General features: G+C 37.9%; 1 protein-coding gene across 1 annotated transcript in view; it reads left to right on the forward strand.

Annotated features, from left to right (window-relative positions):
* Positions 1-15,128, forward strand: part of COL25A1 (collagen type XXV alpha 1 chain) — a 298,288-nt gene that overhangs the window by 189,426 nt on the left and 93,734 nt on the right. The window contains exons 6-7 of the mRNA XM_079307351.1: positions 8,068-8,094; positions 8,260-8,286. Of these exons, the coding sequence (XP_079163477.1) occupies positions 8,068-8,094; positions 8,260-8,286 (54 nt within the window). The remainder of the gene's footprint in view (positions 1-8,067; positions 8,095-8,259; positions 8,287-15,128) is intronic.

The raw sequence follows: 15,128 nt of genomic DNA on the forward strand, positions 1-15,128 counted from the left end.
ATTGGCAAAACATGTATTCTTTTCAATTGTATTGTGTTAAGAAAGAAAGCCAGAATGTAATTTAATAATCCAAATGTAGTTTGATAAGCTCTAAATTTCACTCTACTATATTGGTCTTTCTTTTATAATTTTTTCCCTTCAAATTCTTATTTGATTTGGGGACATATTAATTGCTTCCATAAAATAGAATGCTTTGATTAGATTCAAGGCATCAATGCCCAAAGTACCTCCTTAGATCAGGGTGCCAGAAGTATATGAGTATTTTTGAGCAATATAGTTCTGTGTTTGTACATTCTGCTTGCTGGCTGCTTATGGGTGCAGTTCTCACTGGCTAGTGCAGAAAACTCCTCTGGAGTGATAATATAGCACTGTTATTTATATAAATTGAGATAATCATGAGTTTAAGGAGTGCTAGTTACTTTTTATCTTTTGTTTCATATCCCTTTGAATGTTCAATTCAAAATAAACGGCATGAAGTCTGTAGATATAAAAACACTTCAGAGCTATAAAATTTTTCCTGCATCAATCCTTTGACACAAATATAATGCAGTTCTTCTAAAGAAAAGATGAAGCAATCAATGTTTGAAAATCTTTGCACTCTAGTTTTTGTTATTATAAAATTTGAAAGCAGCCTTTAATTCTTGTCTTCCTGCATTATTTTTATAGATTTCTAATTAATTGAATTTGTGTGGCATCACTGCTGTTGAACGTAGTGAATACTTAGTAAGAAAAGGTACAAGACTAAATCAACTACACTTTCTTTTATTTAATGTTGCAAACTATTAAATATTATGAGGAGTCCCATGACTTAAATATTTTCTTCTATTGACAGGACACTCATTCTTGTTTATTCCATAGCTACCATGCTATATATTAACTTTTCAATTATTGAGTGAATGCTGAGGTAAAAGTGCAGTATTGTTTTTTAAGTTCCACCACCAGCATGTTCACACATACACACACACACGGAAGTATGTATATTCCTATTGGAGAAGGGATAAAAAACAAAATCTACTATATAATCATTTATTATAGGATCAAATGTAACTAAGGGAAGAGGAAAGAAGTAGGAGGCTCTGTGAAGGTGTAGGAGACCAGAGCAGCTACCTGAGATACAGGAGGATGAGGAGTTAATCTTGGTCATGCTGCACTTAGCAGGGCCTGTTATGATAGTTCAGGGGTTACTGGTTTTATACTAAAAGTGGGTAGATTGAGACTAGATACAGAGAGAAGAAATATTTTATGATGAGGATGGTTAAACACTGGCACAGGTTCCCAGAGAGATGGTGGATGTCTCATCCCTGGAAACACCTAAGTTGCCTATCCAACCTGACCTTACTGACCAACACACTGGTCAAATTGAAGAAGCTCCTGCTCACTGCAGGGGAGATGGACTAAATGACCTTTAAACCCTTCCAACCCAAACTGTTTGGTGATTCTAAGACAGCATATGATGCTTTTTCAAGTTTCAGGTGGATATCTGATGAGACAGAGATCTGCTGGAGGATGGGTAGAAGAGTAAGAAGCCTCAACCAGTCTGCATCAAAACTGCCTCATTTTTGAAATGTTTTATAAATCAAATATTGGATGCTGAAGCTGATGCTATGTGGCAATTAAAAATATTGCTAAAATTATAGATTGAACTCCAAAAAATCCTTAGACTGCAGTGTAAATAACAAATGTAACAGTAAGAGTAAAAAACTCCCTGTTTAATCTGCTTTCTGAATTTTGATTCTGTAGGGCCCACATCAGTTGTGTTTCATTATGTCTTCCTGCAGTTCTGAGTGCCAGCCAAAAATTTGTGTGTTTCTCTGATTTTGAAGTAACAAAGATTGTGTTTGTATCTTCCTCACAATCTTCTTTCCTTCCTGTTATTGAAATAAGAAACTCTGGTTGTTTTCTTATAACGAGAGATACAGCAGTATTAGGTTTTCTTGTCTGTATTTTTATGTATTTTTCTACAGGTTTACAAGAGTGGAATTTCCTTTGTGGTGGTTTTCTTTTTTTAATTTTTGTTTGTTTGGTTGGTTTGTTTTTGTGGGTTTTTTTTTTTTTACAGTATTGCATCAAATCTCTATCATCAGTGAATTTATGCTTATCTGACAAGAAGGAGAATAGGAAGGTGGCATGAGGGCTGAGATTTAGGAAATACATGTATTACAGTGCATTGAGCAGCAAGTGAGTCAGAAGGCTTTTGACTTTGCCAGAAGCCTTTTTCCTTTCTTTAAGATTGTGCCAATTTTTTCTGCTGCCGTATAATTGGTCTCACTGTCACATACAGCAGCTACTTGACTCACAAGAAAATTAGCAGATTCAAATCATAATGTTTACTTAGATAGGTTCCTAGTCACATACCCTCTGTACCATAGAATCTTTGTAGGACTGTTTGCTTTGTTTTGTAGGCTTTCAAAAAAAGCGTTTTGTGTGTCTGTGAAGGAAGGGAAAAGGAAAGAGAAGATGACTGTCTTACTGATTAATCAAAGAAAGAACGTCAGAGAAAGGGAGAGGAGATCCCCTTTAGCAGACTCTTGCTTGGGATATTGGGCCTTGTGCTTTTTCCAGAGTCCTGGATTAGTGAGTTAGCAGCGACCTTTTTCCAGCTTCTAATGTGAGCTGGTGGTTTTTGTGAGCAGCATTGTAAGTTAAAAACAAAACCCACCCCATCCCAACCTCAGCAAGAACACTGCATGAGAAATTACCGTCTAAGTTACAGTCTAAATTGTTTCTTGACACATTTTGGGTAGACTGTGTTCTCCTGCCTGTAGTTTGTAAACTTGTCTGATTTATATATTGCTATAAATCACTGACTTCTGAATACAGCTGTATGAATTTACAGCAGGACTAATTTATAATTTGCTTGTTGTGAATGTTAATGGAGCTGTTTATCTAGATTGCTACATAATTCAGTTTTATGTTTCTCAGCTTAAATCATTTACATAGTGTTGTTTAAAGCAGTCACATTATTGTGTTGAAAATTCAGGTTTCTTTTTCTCTGCCTTAGGACTTTTAACAAAAAACTTGTAGAATATACAGGGAGGAAATGAGATATTAGTAAGAGTCTTTTGAGAGGTGGTTGGTTGAAGTTTTCACCATAAGTCAGTCATATTACAGGAGAAGAATAAAATATGTAAAAAAGAAGGCACTCCAGCTGTAGAAAATTTTCAGATTCACTGGAAATTCTTCTGAGTAATTGTAAAATTGTTACAAGGTGAAATGTTGGCATTGTAAACTAGCATATGTAAACACTGGCTGAAAACATGGCCAAGCTCAGCAGATGCCAAAACCACATTGTCTCAATAGTTCAGGGTTTGCATAGTGGACACAAGACTGAAATGAGTGTAGGAATAGGAACTTTGAAATAGTTATGAAACACAATGGTGTTCCATAATGCTCTGTGTAACCTCCTATGCTTCAGCATATCTGATCCTGATATTTTGCAGCCTTTATAGGATAGACTGGGGACTGTTGTTCCAGTCAGATTCTTGTAATTTATCAAAGTCATTAATCTAGTTTCAAAGAAAGTTCAGCTTTTGTATCTGATTATTTTGTTGTTGTAAAGCCACCTTTTTGCCTTAAAGTAATCTGCAGCATTGGAATAATTTAGGCAATGTATGACATGGTATTTAATTGTGAAAACATGATTAAACTAAGCTGGCAAATTGATTCCCTGTTTGTCTGGGTGACACTGGAATAGCTGATTCACTTTTCTGTTCATTTCTGCAAGGCTGCTGTTGCCTTAGGCTGCCAGTGTCTCTGTGGGTGCTGCAGCTGCTGGCAGGGATGGCTGCACTGCATGCCCTCGATTCCAAATGAAAATGAGGGCTGAACCTTGCAAACCACATTTAGTCCTCCAGCTGCCACTTGCCTTAGCCCATGGCTGCTGTGGTGAGAATGTAGGAAAGCAGTGACTGTCAGAGAGGTTATTACCTCTTTTTTCTGTGGTAGCTCTGCCTGATGGGAGCTGTCAAGTTTGACATCAAGTTCCTTAGGAGCTGTGAGGGTGGAAGATCCCAGTGGGACCTGGGACTGTCACAGTCCAGCTGATTCTATTGGTTGGTTGCCACCACCTTGTGCTGGGGACTGGCTGATCCTTCTTAACAGCAGCATCATATGGGCTGTCTAACAGTTAAGAAAAATCTGCACTCCTCTGTACTGACTGTGGGGCTTTTTACAGGACCTCCAACATTGCTGTTTCTTTGTACTGAGAATCTCTTACTATTTTCAGTTCTGCTATCCCATCAAGGCTTGTAGCCTTTTGGGTGAGTTTGCAGCAGAACTTCCTGTGTTATGGCCAAGGACAGATCTGTAGCAATAGGTATGTGGAGAGAATATATCTGTAAGAGAATTTTGATAATTGTGAATGTTTGCAAAACCAATATAAGTCAACTACTGGCTATTTAAGAGGTCTCTGGATGTAACTTTTGAAAAACTATATAGCTTCAAGAGTGGAATACAAAATTAGCATCTTTCAGGGAATTAATTATAAAATTTCAGCTGAAAAAAATCATGCTGATCACACTCAGTTAATTCTAAGGGAATGTTGGCTGATGAAGACTGCAAAGATCAGTCTCCTGTTTTCTGGTATTGCATTCTCTTGTCTTTCTATTCCTCTACACATATTTATAGTAATGTAAAATTTCATCAGTGTATAGAAATGGGATTTTGATAGGAAAAAAAAAAAGGGGCGGGAGGGGGGTCACCTGTCAGTAATCCTGAATAGGGCTGGTTTTTGGATTTTATCCTGATTTCAGCTTTGTTCTTGTCTGGCAGGTGCCTGGAGGCCTTTCAGTCTGCTTTAGGAGACCTTGTTTTAAAAACAGTAGTATTTCTTGCCTAATTATGAATGCAGATTTTGCATGTGTTTGAGATTTACAAGGCCTTGCTTATGTGAAACAGGCTATAAACCCTCATTGGAAATGTATAGTAGTCTGGAGTAGATAATTACACTTTGAGAAAAGAGCCTCTGTTTCCAGTGAAAACACTGTAAAGTTATTTCAGAAATGCTCTGACCTCAGACATTTCATATAACTTACACAAAATGCTTTCACATTTGTTCGGCAGCTCGTGGCTTGATCTCTGCCATTTCATAAACGAAAGCACAGAAGTCTCCCTGGGAAAAAAGCAGCAAGTCTATGCTGTGGCCTGCAAAACTAGTGTTATTTTACTCACTCTGTGCTTTGTGTCTGTACCCTTAAACAGAAGAAACTTTGCCCTCCTTTAAACAAATCTGTCTCCTAATCACACCCCACCCCCACAACCCCAAATTTCCCTCCAATTTTTCTTCTTCCCTGCCTCCACTCAGTGTACACACACTAACAAACTGCAGTAAAAATCTTTGGAAAATTTCTCAGCACAAATGGAAAGAAGATGTCAAAGGCTGAGGGTAGGAATTTTCTGTTTAAAATTGCAAAAACAATAGAGGACAATTGAAACAGTGGGGGGAAAGCCAGAGATGGGTGAATAAGCCATGAAAGTATTCCATTAATTTTTATTTTGATGAAACCCCACTGGTTCTCTTCACTTGCCTCCAAAAGAGCCATTTTTATTTGCAGTTGTTTATCTGTTTTTCAAGACTTGTGGAAAGCAAAAGCATTGCAGATAAAGTGAAGAGACTAGTGAGAATGTTCACACTGTCAGTGGTTTTTGGGCCTTTGCAAAGCTGTTTTTAACTCCTGGTACAATAAAATTGTCAGATGTTTATGAAGTTTTTTATGAAAAATTTCTATGCTGGAAGGGTGACTCGATAGAGATGACAGTGTGTGTGCCACTCAGGGAGAGAAAACACCAAACACTAAAAAACCAAAACAAATTCTGATTATGATGTGCACCAGTCATTTTCAGAAAATCCTGCACAGAAACAAGAGAAAAAAAAAAAAAGAGAGTGATGATTCAGTCCTATTTAAAAGCATGTTTGTGTATAGGTTGTACTTTCAGAGAAGTCTCAGCAGAGGAGAATAGGCAGGGTAGGGGAAGGGGCCACTTTTGCACTTGAGGTGCTGAACACATTGCCAGCAGACGTACCAGTGCAGTGCCCTGCAGATCCAGTGGCTGAGCCCCTCATGTGAGCTCTAACTCTTTTCTGTTCCAGTGAGACAGCTTAGTTCAAGCACCTCTTGTAGTTTCTACCAACAGGCAGAGCTGTGACAAGCAGCTTAAGAAAAGTTATGAGCCAGAACTCATCAGAAGCAGGGCCACTCTTGGGCTTAAGAACAGCATTGAGCATCTAAATGAAGGCAAAACCAGCTCTTGCAGACAACATCTGTTTACAGTCTCAGTCGTCATGCTATCTATAATTTCATGCCTAAGGCCCGAGAAATAGGATTCTGACTGTAGCAGATGCTATTTGCACCTTGCAGCCAGTAAGATATTCAGAGCCAGTAATGGCTTGATAATTCAAGGAGGTAGAACACGTGAGCCCTTCATCGCTTGTGCTTGTGTTCACTGTGGAGAAGGCAGCAACAGTCTGCACTGACTGATTTTAGCTTTTCACATCTTGCAATTACTGTGTTACTGATGGTATGAGTTTACAAATTCATGAGCTCAGTGGCATGTATGTGTTAGTTTTAAAGCAGACCTGCCCTACTGTAATGTCACGTCACAGTACATGTATGGGGAGACTGTAGCTAAAAGTAGACAGTGCTGCCCTTGGTATTCAGTATGTATTTATGTGAAAAAAAAAAAAAAAAAATATATATATGTATGGTGAGACCTTAAAGGTGCAGCCAGGTTATATCTATACATTAAACTGTTTTGTTAAATTTGTTTTTAAAGTGGCCAAGTGTTTGCAGGGTGATGCAGAGTAGGCAGGGATCATAGTTAATTGAGCAGATAGCTTCAACTCAGCTGGCAGTGAGCGCTCTCCTTCCTGCAGAAGACATGGGGACATCAAGAAGCAGACTTGTTTCTGTGTCCTCTGCAGCAGGCAGAAGAGATGGCAGGCCATGGAAGGAGAGGCATATGCTTTATTTCCTTGAAAGATTTAGCAGCAGATGCTCTTCTCTGGCACGCATCAGAAGCCCTTAAAACTAAGCAGAAAATTGGCTACAACAGGGATTCTCAAAGGCTTGCCTCTGGTTGATCACATCTTAAATACAAAGCAGACTGACCTCCATTCCACTGCATTTATGTGAACCATGTGAATTTTTACCAGTGTTGTTAGTGACAATCTGCATACACCCTCAGAAACACACCCACACTGCACACACTCTCTTTGTGTTATCACACTGAGCCATGCTGGCTTGAACGGCTCCTTCTCTGTTTACAGCTGCTTTCATATGTATCTCAGGTCCTTCTTTGTGTTGAAACACCTGCATATCTTTCAGAAAGTCTGCATTGTGTAAGCAAGACAGTGTTTTGCAGACTAAAAGCATTTTTATTCACAAGATACTAACCTGAAAAACTAGTGGTTTAGAAACCTGCTGCTAGCTTTCTGGAAAGTGCTCAATAAAAATGAAATAGGAAAGGACCTCCTGTTTGTGATTCTGTCACCTTACTGTTTGTTGAGTGGTAAGTAACAAAAAGTAATACTACTGGAAAATCACGCTACACAAAGAGCTCATTTTGCCTAAACAATCTACTTGAGACTAAACATCAGTATTGCCAAAGAAAGGAATGAAAACCCTACTTTTAGAATTTTGAATCCATTTTTCTTTGGCAATCTAAAACAAGGAGGGGGCCAAAATACAGGACAGATTTATATATACTTGAATTTAAGTGCAGTTGCAAAGAACTTTTACAGTCTAAGAAAACTTTTGTTATCTGATAGAAGATAAACTATTGTCCCTAAGTGAAATCCATAGATATTTTGCCATTTCAGGCAAAGTTTTGTTTGTCTAAGTTGACTGATTAAACACACAAGTGTTAGCAAACTATTCAAGAAATAGTGTGCAGTTCCTATTATTAGTACAGTGAAGAAGCCATCTCTGGAGTAGCACTGGCATTTGGAGTTGAAAATTATAAGTAATTACTTTGTTGGGAAGAAATTGCAGATTGGCACAGACCTGTTCCTTGCTGTGTCCCAGGACTTCATAAGTATCAGTAAATAATCTTTGCCTTTGTTTCTTTCAGGGCCCTCCTGGTCCCAAAGGCGAGAAGGTGAGTTGATGTTTGGGTGATTCTCACAAGGTGACTGGAAAGCCCTCCCAGCATGAACTCAAGAGAACGTTTGTATTGATGCAGTGAAATGTTAGATGATGTAAGAGAGCTGGGTAGCACACAGATGCTGTGTTAAACCTATCATCTCATCTTTCCACTTTGCAGGGAGATCAAGGTGATCAGGGCCCTCGGGTAAGCATCTTAAAAAAAATGTTACACTTCCCCTTCGCTGAGTAGGCAATTAGTCTTTAGTGCAAAACTAAATTAAAATACACTGTCTAATTATGCTTATTAGCTGCATTTACGCTGCATGTTGAAGTGTCTGCAGGACAGTAATACTGAACGTGAGCAGGAAGATTTGAGTGATTCCATAGTGCACAGTTTCCATTATAGGTGGAAGCAGGTTCCACAGTGATTTTGCTCTGCTGTATAAAGCTGGCTTTCCTAACCAAACCATTCCGTTTCCCCAGCAATGTGTTCATGCCATGCATGGGCTTCCACAATGCAGAGGGCCAGTGGGTTTCTAATAAATGTACTTCTGGATTTCATGTAAAATGTAGCTAATATTTAATGGATGATAAACAACTATAATGTGTGCATGTGTTAGCTTTTTTCCTGCCATATATGTATTAAATATTTTTAGTAATAACAATATTATCACCTTGTAGTTACAATCCAGACAGTTAGAACATGGTTTAATTTAGGAAATGAGGAGGTTCTTTTAATTTCTAAATGTCATGTTTATTATAATAGAAATAGAGGAATACAGGAGTGTAAGTTCGAATGGATTGGCTGTGCTAGTTTACTTTTCTTTACATCTGTGCTTCATTAGAAAAGGCTTGGTTACATTGTTGGGATGATATAGTAACTCTCTTCAGTTACATGTTTATAATTTTTCCCATAACAGTATGTTCCATGGATTATTTTCTTCTGTTAACTATGTTAAATATTTTGAATTTGCAGCTTTATTTCATTCTACTGTTTTGTTTCATATACTTTGCTTTAATTGGATTTTACATTTTTTCAACCAATGAGATTATCTAAAGTCACAACATGCTTTTACAGCTGATTTTGATGTTCGGTTAACTTCCAGGGTGTCCTGTTGTGCTTGGTGCTAGGGCTGCACATCATAAAGACAGCAGCCTGAGAGTGAACAGCTTTAAATATTATTACAGTTGAAATCAGTAAGTCTTGGAAAACCACTTAAATAAATAAAAGAAAGTAAAGAGTAACAACGAGAGCAACATGCTTTTCTTCTAGGTAACTAATACACAAACTAAAGGTTCTGAATAATGCAAAAATTTCCTTTTAACTTCTAAGCAAATTTAGTGTCTCTCAGAGGGCATTCTGGGCTGTATATTTTGTCTGGTTCTGTGCTACAGAGCTTCACAGGCAATTGAGGAGAGAGATGCAGGGGTGGAGAGCAGTGCAGTGCCTGTGGCTTGGGAGACAATGCCCCATTCAGGCTCGAGAGTAAGTGCACTGAGTGGCCTTACATGCCAAAGAATGTGTGTTCTTGCATTCACATTCTCAACTGTGGCTTTAGATTCAAAAGAACAGGAGAGCAAATTTGATGGAAGTATCAGAGAGGGATGCAGTAACAAGTATGGAAGAGCAGTTGTGAAGAGCATTGCATAGCTGAGGATAAGAATCTGGAATTATGACTGCCAGAGAGGTTTCCAGGGAAAAACTCAGAGGTCTGAACGCTGGAGAACAAATAAAGTGGTATCAACACCAGGGAATGATGATGCAGAAATCCTGGCAAAATGCTGAAGAGATGTAAGAGCTATTAAGTGGTTAAGGCCACTTCTCTGGCCTGGAAGTGTTGACAATGCCCAGTAAGAAGATGCAGATGTGGTCAGTGTTACTGCAATGGGACCTCTGCTTTGCAGAGATTGTTGTGTCCTACTTTACCAAGATATACTCCATATACAGGAAGGCAGCAGAGTCCTTACTGAGACATATAAATCATGGTTATGACTATTTGTGGGTTTGGTAAATCAAGTGCAGATAAAAAGCAGAAAATACCCAACCTGAGGATATACATATATAAGGACACCACAAAGTTGTTATCTGCAGGAGCAGCTGGCACTTGAGATTGAATTCTGTATCTGATTACAGAAAAGGAATTGAATAAGGTCAGCAATGGAGAAAGAAGCAGTGACCAGGATCTTGTGGACAAGTTGAAGTTTTACTAATTCTTTACTCTAGGTTGTAGTAACAGACCTCCTTTTTAAGTATGTGGGTCAAACTTGGGAAACTTGCCCAGTGTTGTTGAATTTCCCTTAATATATTTGGAATGTGTTCTACAGCTTCTCCTTTCTCCCCCTCTGTATTTCACAAGTGAAAAGTACCATGAAGCCTCTGACCATTTTGTGTTTCATGGTACAGCAGTTATCTCTTCTGATAACTGTCTTCAGGGTGAGTCTGCTCAACCTGTTGTGCCAGGGGATTTACAATATAATTAATAGAATTTTTATGTGTGAGCCACTCATGCACCAAATGAAACTAAACCCATTTAGTCCTGGTTGGTTACCTTTCCACATAGTTTTCCATCACTGTGTGTGTAAAATAAATGGGTGTGGAGGTAATGGCATATAACATTATTTTTGAGAAATATTGTACCTGATAGTAACTGGGGCATGACATTAACATTTGGATTTGACAAGTTTGCAGATAGATTGGATATAGTATCTGAGAGCAATGAGTATTTTAATGCTAATTCATCATTTACAGGTAAGGAGCCTGAGATTTCTTTGGGTTTGTATTTTTACATACTGGCTTGAAACAGGCATTTAACTTAGCAAAAACTCTTAGTGTTCCAAGCTATGACTGAAATTTCAAAATCACTCTTTTTCTTTAGAAAAGCTGCATTCTTTCCTCCAGGCATTTTTGTAAAAGAAATCAAGATAAAATTTAAAGACTGTCCAAGTCAAGATGAGATCTTAAACTTCAAAATATCTGCTGAAAAGAAAATAGAAAGGTATTTGTGAAAACATTTTGCCAGAGACAAAGATATTGTTGCTTTCTGTCCCCTCCCTTGAGATTTTTGAGGGATCCTTCTTTCTGAAATAATTTCAAAGCCGTAAAAATAATAATCAGTTATCTCAAAATGTTTACAGTCATTTAACATGTGGAATATATACTGAACTGGTTTGAAGTTCAGGTTTTCTTGAAAATACCTTCAATAAAGTCATACACTAAGAACTCAGTTCTGCAAATACCACCCAGAGGTCAGGTACTTATATTTTTAGAATAATTTGCTTGGGGTTTTGTGTTGTTGTTCTTAGGGGTTTTTTGTTTTTGGTTTTTTTTGGTTTTTTTTTTAAGAATCTGAGGAGTTTTCTTGAGTATTCAGAAGTAATCTGTGGATCAGTCTCCTTCACTGTGCAGAGATGCCATAAAGATTCTAGTTTATAATGCCATGGGGCTTGATCTACCAATGTCTATACTTTGAAGAAAATATAAGCCAAAACATATTCTGGCAGTGTGAGTGACATAGAAATTCATACCCTGAGTGTGAACAGCAAGTTAATATAACCTTTAATCACATGAGACCACCAATAAGGTAGTGATGGTGAGTCCTGATCTTTCTTGGAAAAATTCTTTTTAAAATCTCTTTATATATTTTTATATCAGATTTCTAATTGCTCTAAAGTTCTGGTTGAGTAAGCATTTAGGTCAAATGCAGAACTAGCTTTTCTTGATAGCAGTGTAAGAAATGGTAATGTTAGTATATCTTTTGGATGCACTTCTTTTTGCAGAGGGCATGGCATCATGAAATGTCCATGGAGATTTGCTTTACTGTACTGAGCCATGAGAAAATTAAAAATGAAGGAGTTTAGCCTGTGGAATGTTAGAATAAATGGTGATACTAGATTGCTCAGTTCCAGTTATTAAGGTCTCATCCAATTAAAAAAAAAAAAAAATTTGACAATTTAATAAAGGTAGAATTTCAAAGGATATATTGTCGAAGGAGAGGCTGCATCTTGATAATGGAAGTTGGTCTTCAGAGATCAATATTTGGGAACAGAGTAGCTAGTATGGAATGTCTTACTGGATGTGGAGGGGAACTTTGCAATCAAGGATGAGGAAAAGGCTGAGGTCCATCATGCCTTCTTTGCCTCAGTCTGCAACAGAACAACTGGTTGTCCCAAGGGCAGCCAGCCCCCTGATCTGGTGGATAGGGATAGGGAGCTGAACAGACCCCCTGCAATCCAGGAGGGAGAAGTTAAACCTGCTGTGCTCTTAGAAACTCTCTGAGGCCAGGTGGGGTTCACATGGAGTTACTGAGGGGGTTGGTGGAAGAGCTTACCAAGCACTCTCCATCATCTATCATCAGTCCTGGCCAACTTTGGGGATCCCAGATGACTGAAGATTGACCATGTGACACCCTGCACAAGAATGGTTAGAGGAGGATGGAGAGAACTACAGAGCTGTCAGCCTGATCTCAGAGCCAGGAAAATTTATGGAACAGATCATCTTGAGTGTGACCATGCAGCATGTACAGGACATCCAGCCAGCATGGATTCAGGAAAAGCAAGTCCTACTTGGCCAACATGATCTCCTTTCATGACCAGGTGACCTGCCTGGTGGATGAGGGTCAGTTGAAAGTTGGACTTGATCTTGGAGATATTTTCCAACTTTAGTGACTCTGGGATTCTTAGTCTTTTTTCAGCCTTCTGTAAATGACATAATAAATATATTATAGCCTTTAGTTGAGATACACGAGAGATTTCTTGCTTAGCAGGGCTAGAAATCAGTAGCAAGAAGCTGGTTTTAAATTGATTTTGGTCTAGATGAAATGAGATACCACCTAAAAGCCCTGCTTAAGTATTTTCATAAAATAATTTTCTACTTTGGGTATGTTTAAGTGAATTCTCCTATTGGCTGGGGTGGCACAAAACTGAAAATATCTCTATAATATCTTAAGCAGGAAAGATGAAGTTCTAGAAGAGACAGGAACTCAGAAGTTTATTTTATTTTGTTAACCTTATTGACTTGAAGATTAAAAACGTTCATTCAATGCTGTTAAAACAGGTTCAGATAGAGATATAGTGTTCATTTCTAGTTACCCCTTTCTCCTGTTTACTTTTAATATATTTGCTACTTATTTACTGCCTGGTAGAGAGAAATCATTGCTTTGCAAGTTCTTCTCTTCTATGTTGATAGACTGTTTCAAAATTACCTAGTATCAACAAAAGTAGTCAGGGAAGCAGTGTATTTACAAATAACTAAATACAAATGTGTGTGCATATATATACATAAGCTCTTTTAAAATGGAAGTATTTCTTCACTTTTTCTATTATAGACACAACTTTTATAAACTTTGCCATATTAAAGGGAAATTAAAGCAGTAAATTTTGACCTGATTTTTTAAAATGAAATATTTAAAAAGCCCTTTTTAAAATATATGTGTATTATTATTAGTTAATATATTTCTAAGAAATATATAGTAAGTATTTTGAGCCTTTTGCTGCTCCTAGTGATAATGCATGAAAAACCTGTATTCATGTCCTTAGAATCAGTACCTTAACAGTAAATTAGAAAATGCTAGTTACTGAATTATGATTAAACCATGACCATTAATTTTTCACCCCCCTTTAAAGCCATCCTATTTTGTACTTTATAAGGGATTTCGGTTTTGGTTTGTTGTTGTTTGGTTTTTTAAAAGAAATTGACAGTTTTGCTTCACAAAAGAAATAGTAGTATATAAATGAATCTGATTTTTTGCCTTCCCCAAAAGCAAAACTCAGGTTTTTGGAGGTCAGGCTGACATTGCTAACTGTAATGAATGTAGGTAAATAAGTTACGTTACATGAAAATTTGTTCCCAAATGTTTCATGCTGATAATTTTTGTCCTCATTGCACATCTTGTCAAGGTGAAAATGTATTAGAGTATATAGAAATAGTATTAGGAGTGAAAGTATTCTGCTAATTAAATACAGTGTTGCATAATTAAAATTCTCTTTAATGCTATGAATTTCTTCTGCTCTTGATGATTCGTATTTAAGTCTAAAAGCATATTTTCTGTTTTATTGTATGCTACTTCAAACATATAGCAGACACAGAGTACTGCTTTAATCTCATACTTTACCAGTATCATTACACTCAGGGTTGTTTCTTCTGTTGCTAATTGACCTGTGTAAATCAAATTATGGGTCAAGTTATAAATCTAGCTACTGTTTCAAACTGTACTCTTAGTGTGCCACAATAAGTATTAAAAAAACATTAGTGATTCCTTCTGTTATCATAACTTTCACTGAAGCAGAAGCATTGAGAAAACTGCTGAACATCAGGTTTAATGCCAGTTTGGCTGTGAGCAGTTAATTTAACTTCCAAGACTTTGTTTCCTTATCTGCCAGAAGGCAACAAGAGTACTTACCTACTCTATTCCTGGGATTAATTATCTGCACTGGTTTTGGGCTGTTGTGGCTCCCCTGTTTTCCATTAAGGCGAAACTGGGATAACAAATTGGAGCAAGGTAACTTGGCTCTCTGGAACTAGGAGAGGTTAGGAAAGAACTCGGATGGTGCTGGCTGCCAACTTTGTCTAAAGCTTGGGGACACTCAGACTAGAGAGTCAGAGTTCACCAGAGCATCCCCTTGGCTGTGAATGGCCCTCTAGGGCCAAGCTATGCCTTTGATGTTCAGCTCCTGAGGTTCCCCTGGGGAATGCAGAACAGCTGTGACACTCCAGAGAAAGTGCCACATACCTGCTCCCGAGACAAGGATGTTGTCATTCCTGCCTTACGAGCGTGTCTTCTCTCTCCACCAGTTGGTTTGCATCTTGCCCCTTTTTAGTAATGCCAGAGGAATGGTGAGGAAGGAAGTGTCTGTACATCCTGTTCCTTTTTCTACGGCCCTGTCCTGTGGCTGAAAATACATCATGTAGTTGTTGTATCTCAAACTACAGCTGTCACGCAGAAGTGCTGCAGCACTGAACATTTACATTAGACAAATTTGATTCAAAACAACTCCTAAAAAAATAATCTAGTCCTAATAGACATGAGGGAAGAAGCTTGAACCACTTAC

The sequence above is a fragment of the Erithacus rubecula genome (genome assembly GCF_903797595.1).
Source record: "Erithacus rubecula genome assembly, chromosome: 5".
Taxonomy (NCBI): Eukaryota; Metazoa; Chordata; class Aves; order Passeriformes; family Muscicapidae; genus Erithacus; species Erithacus rubecula.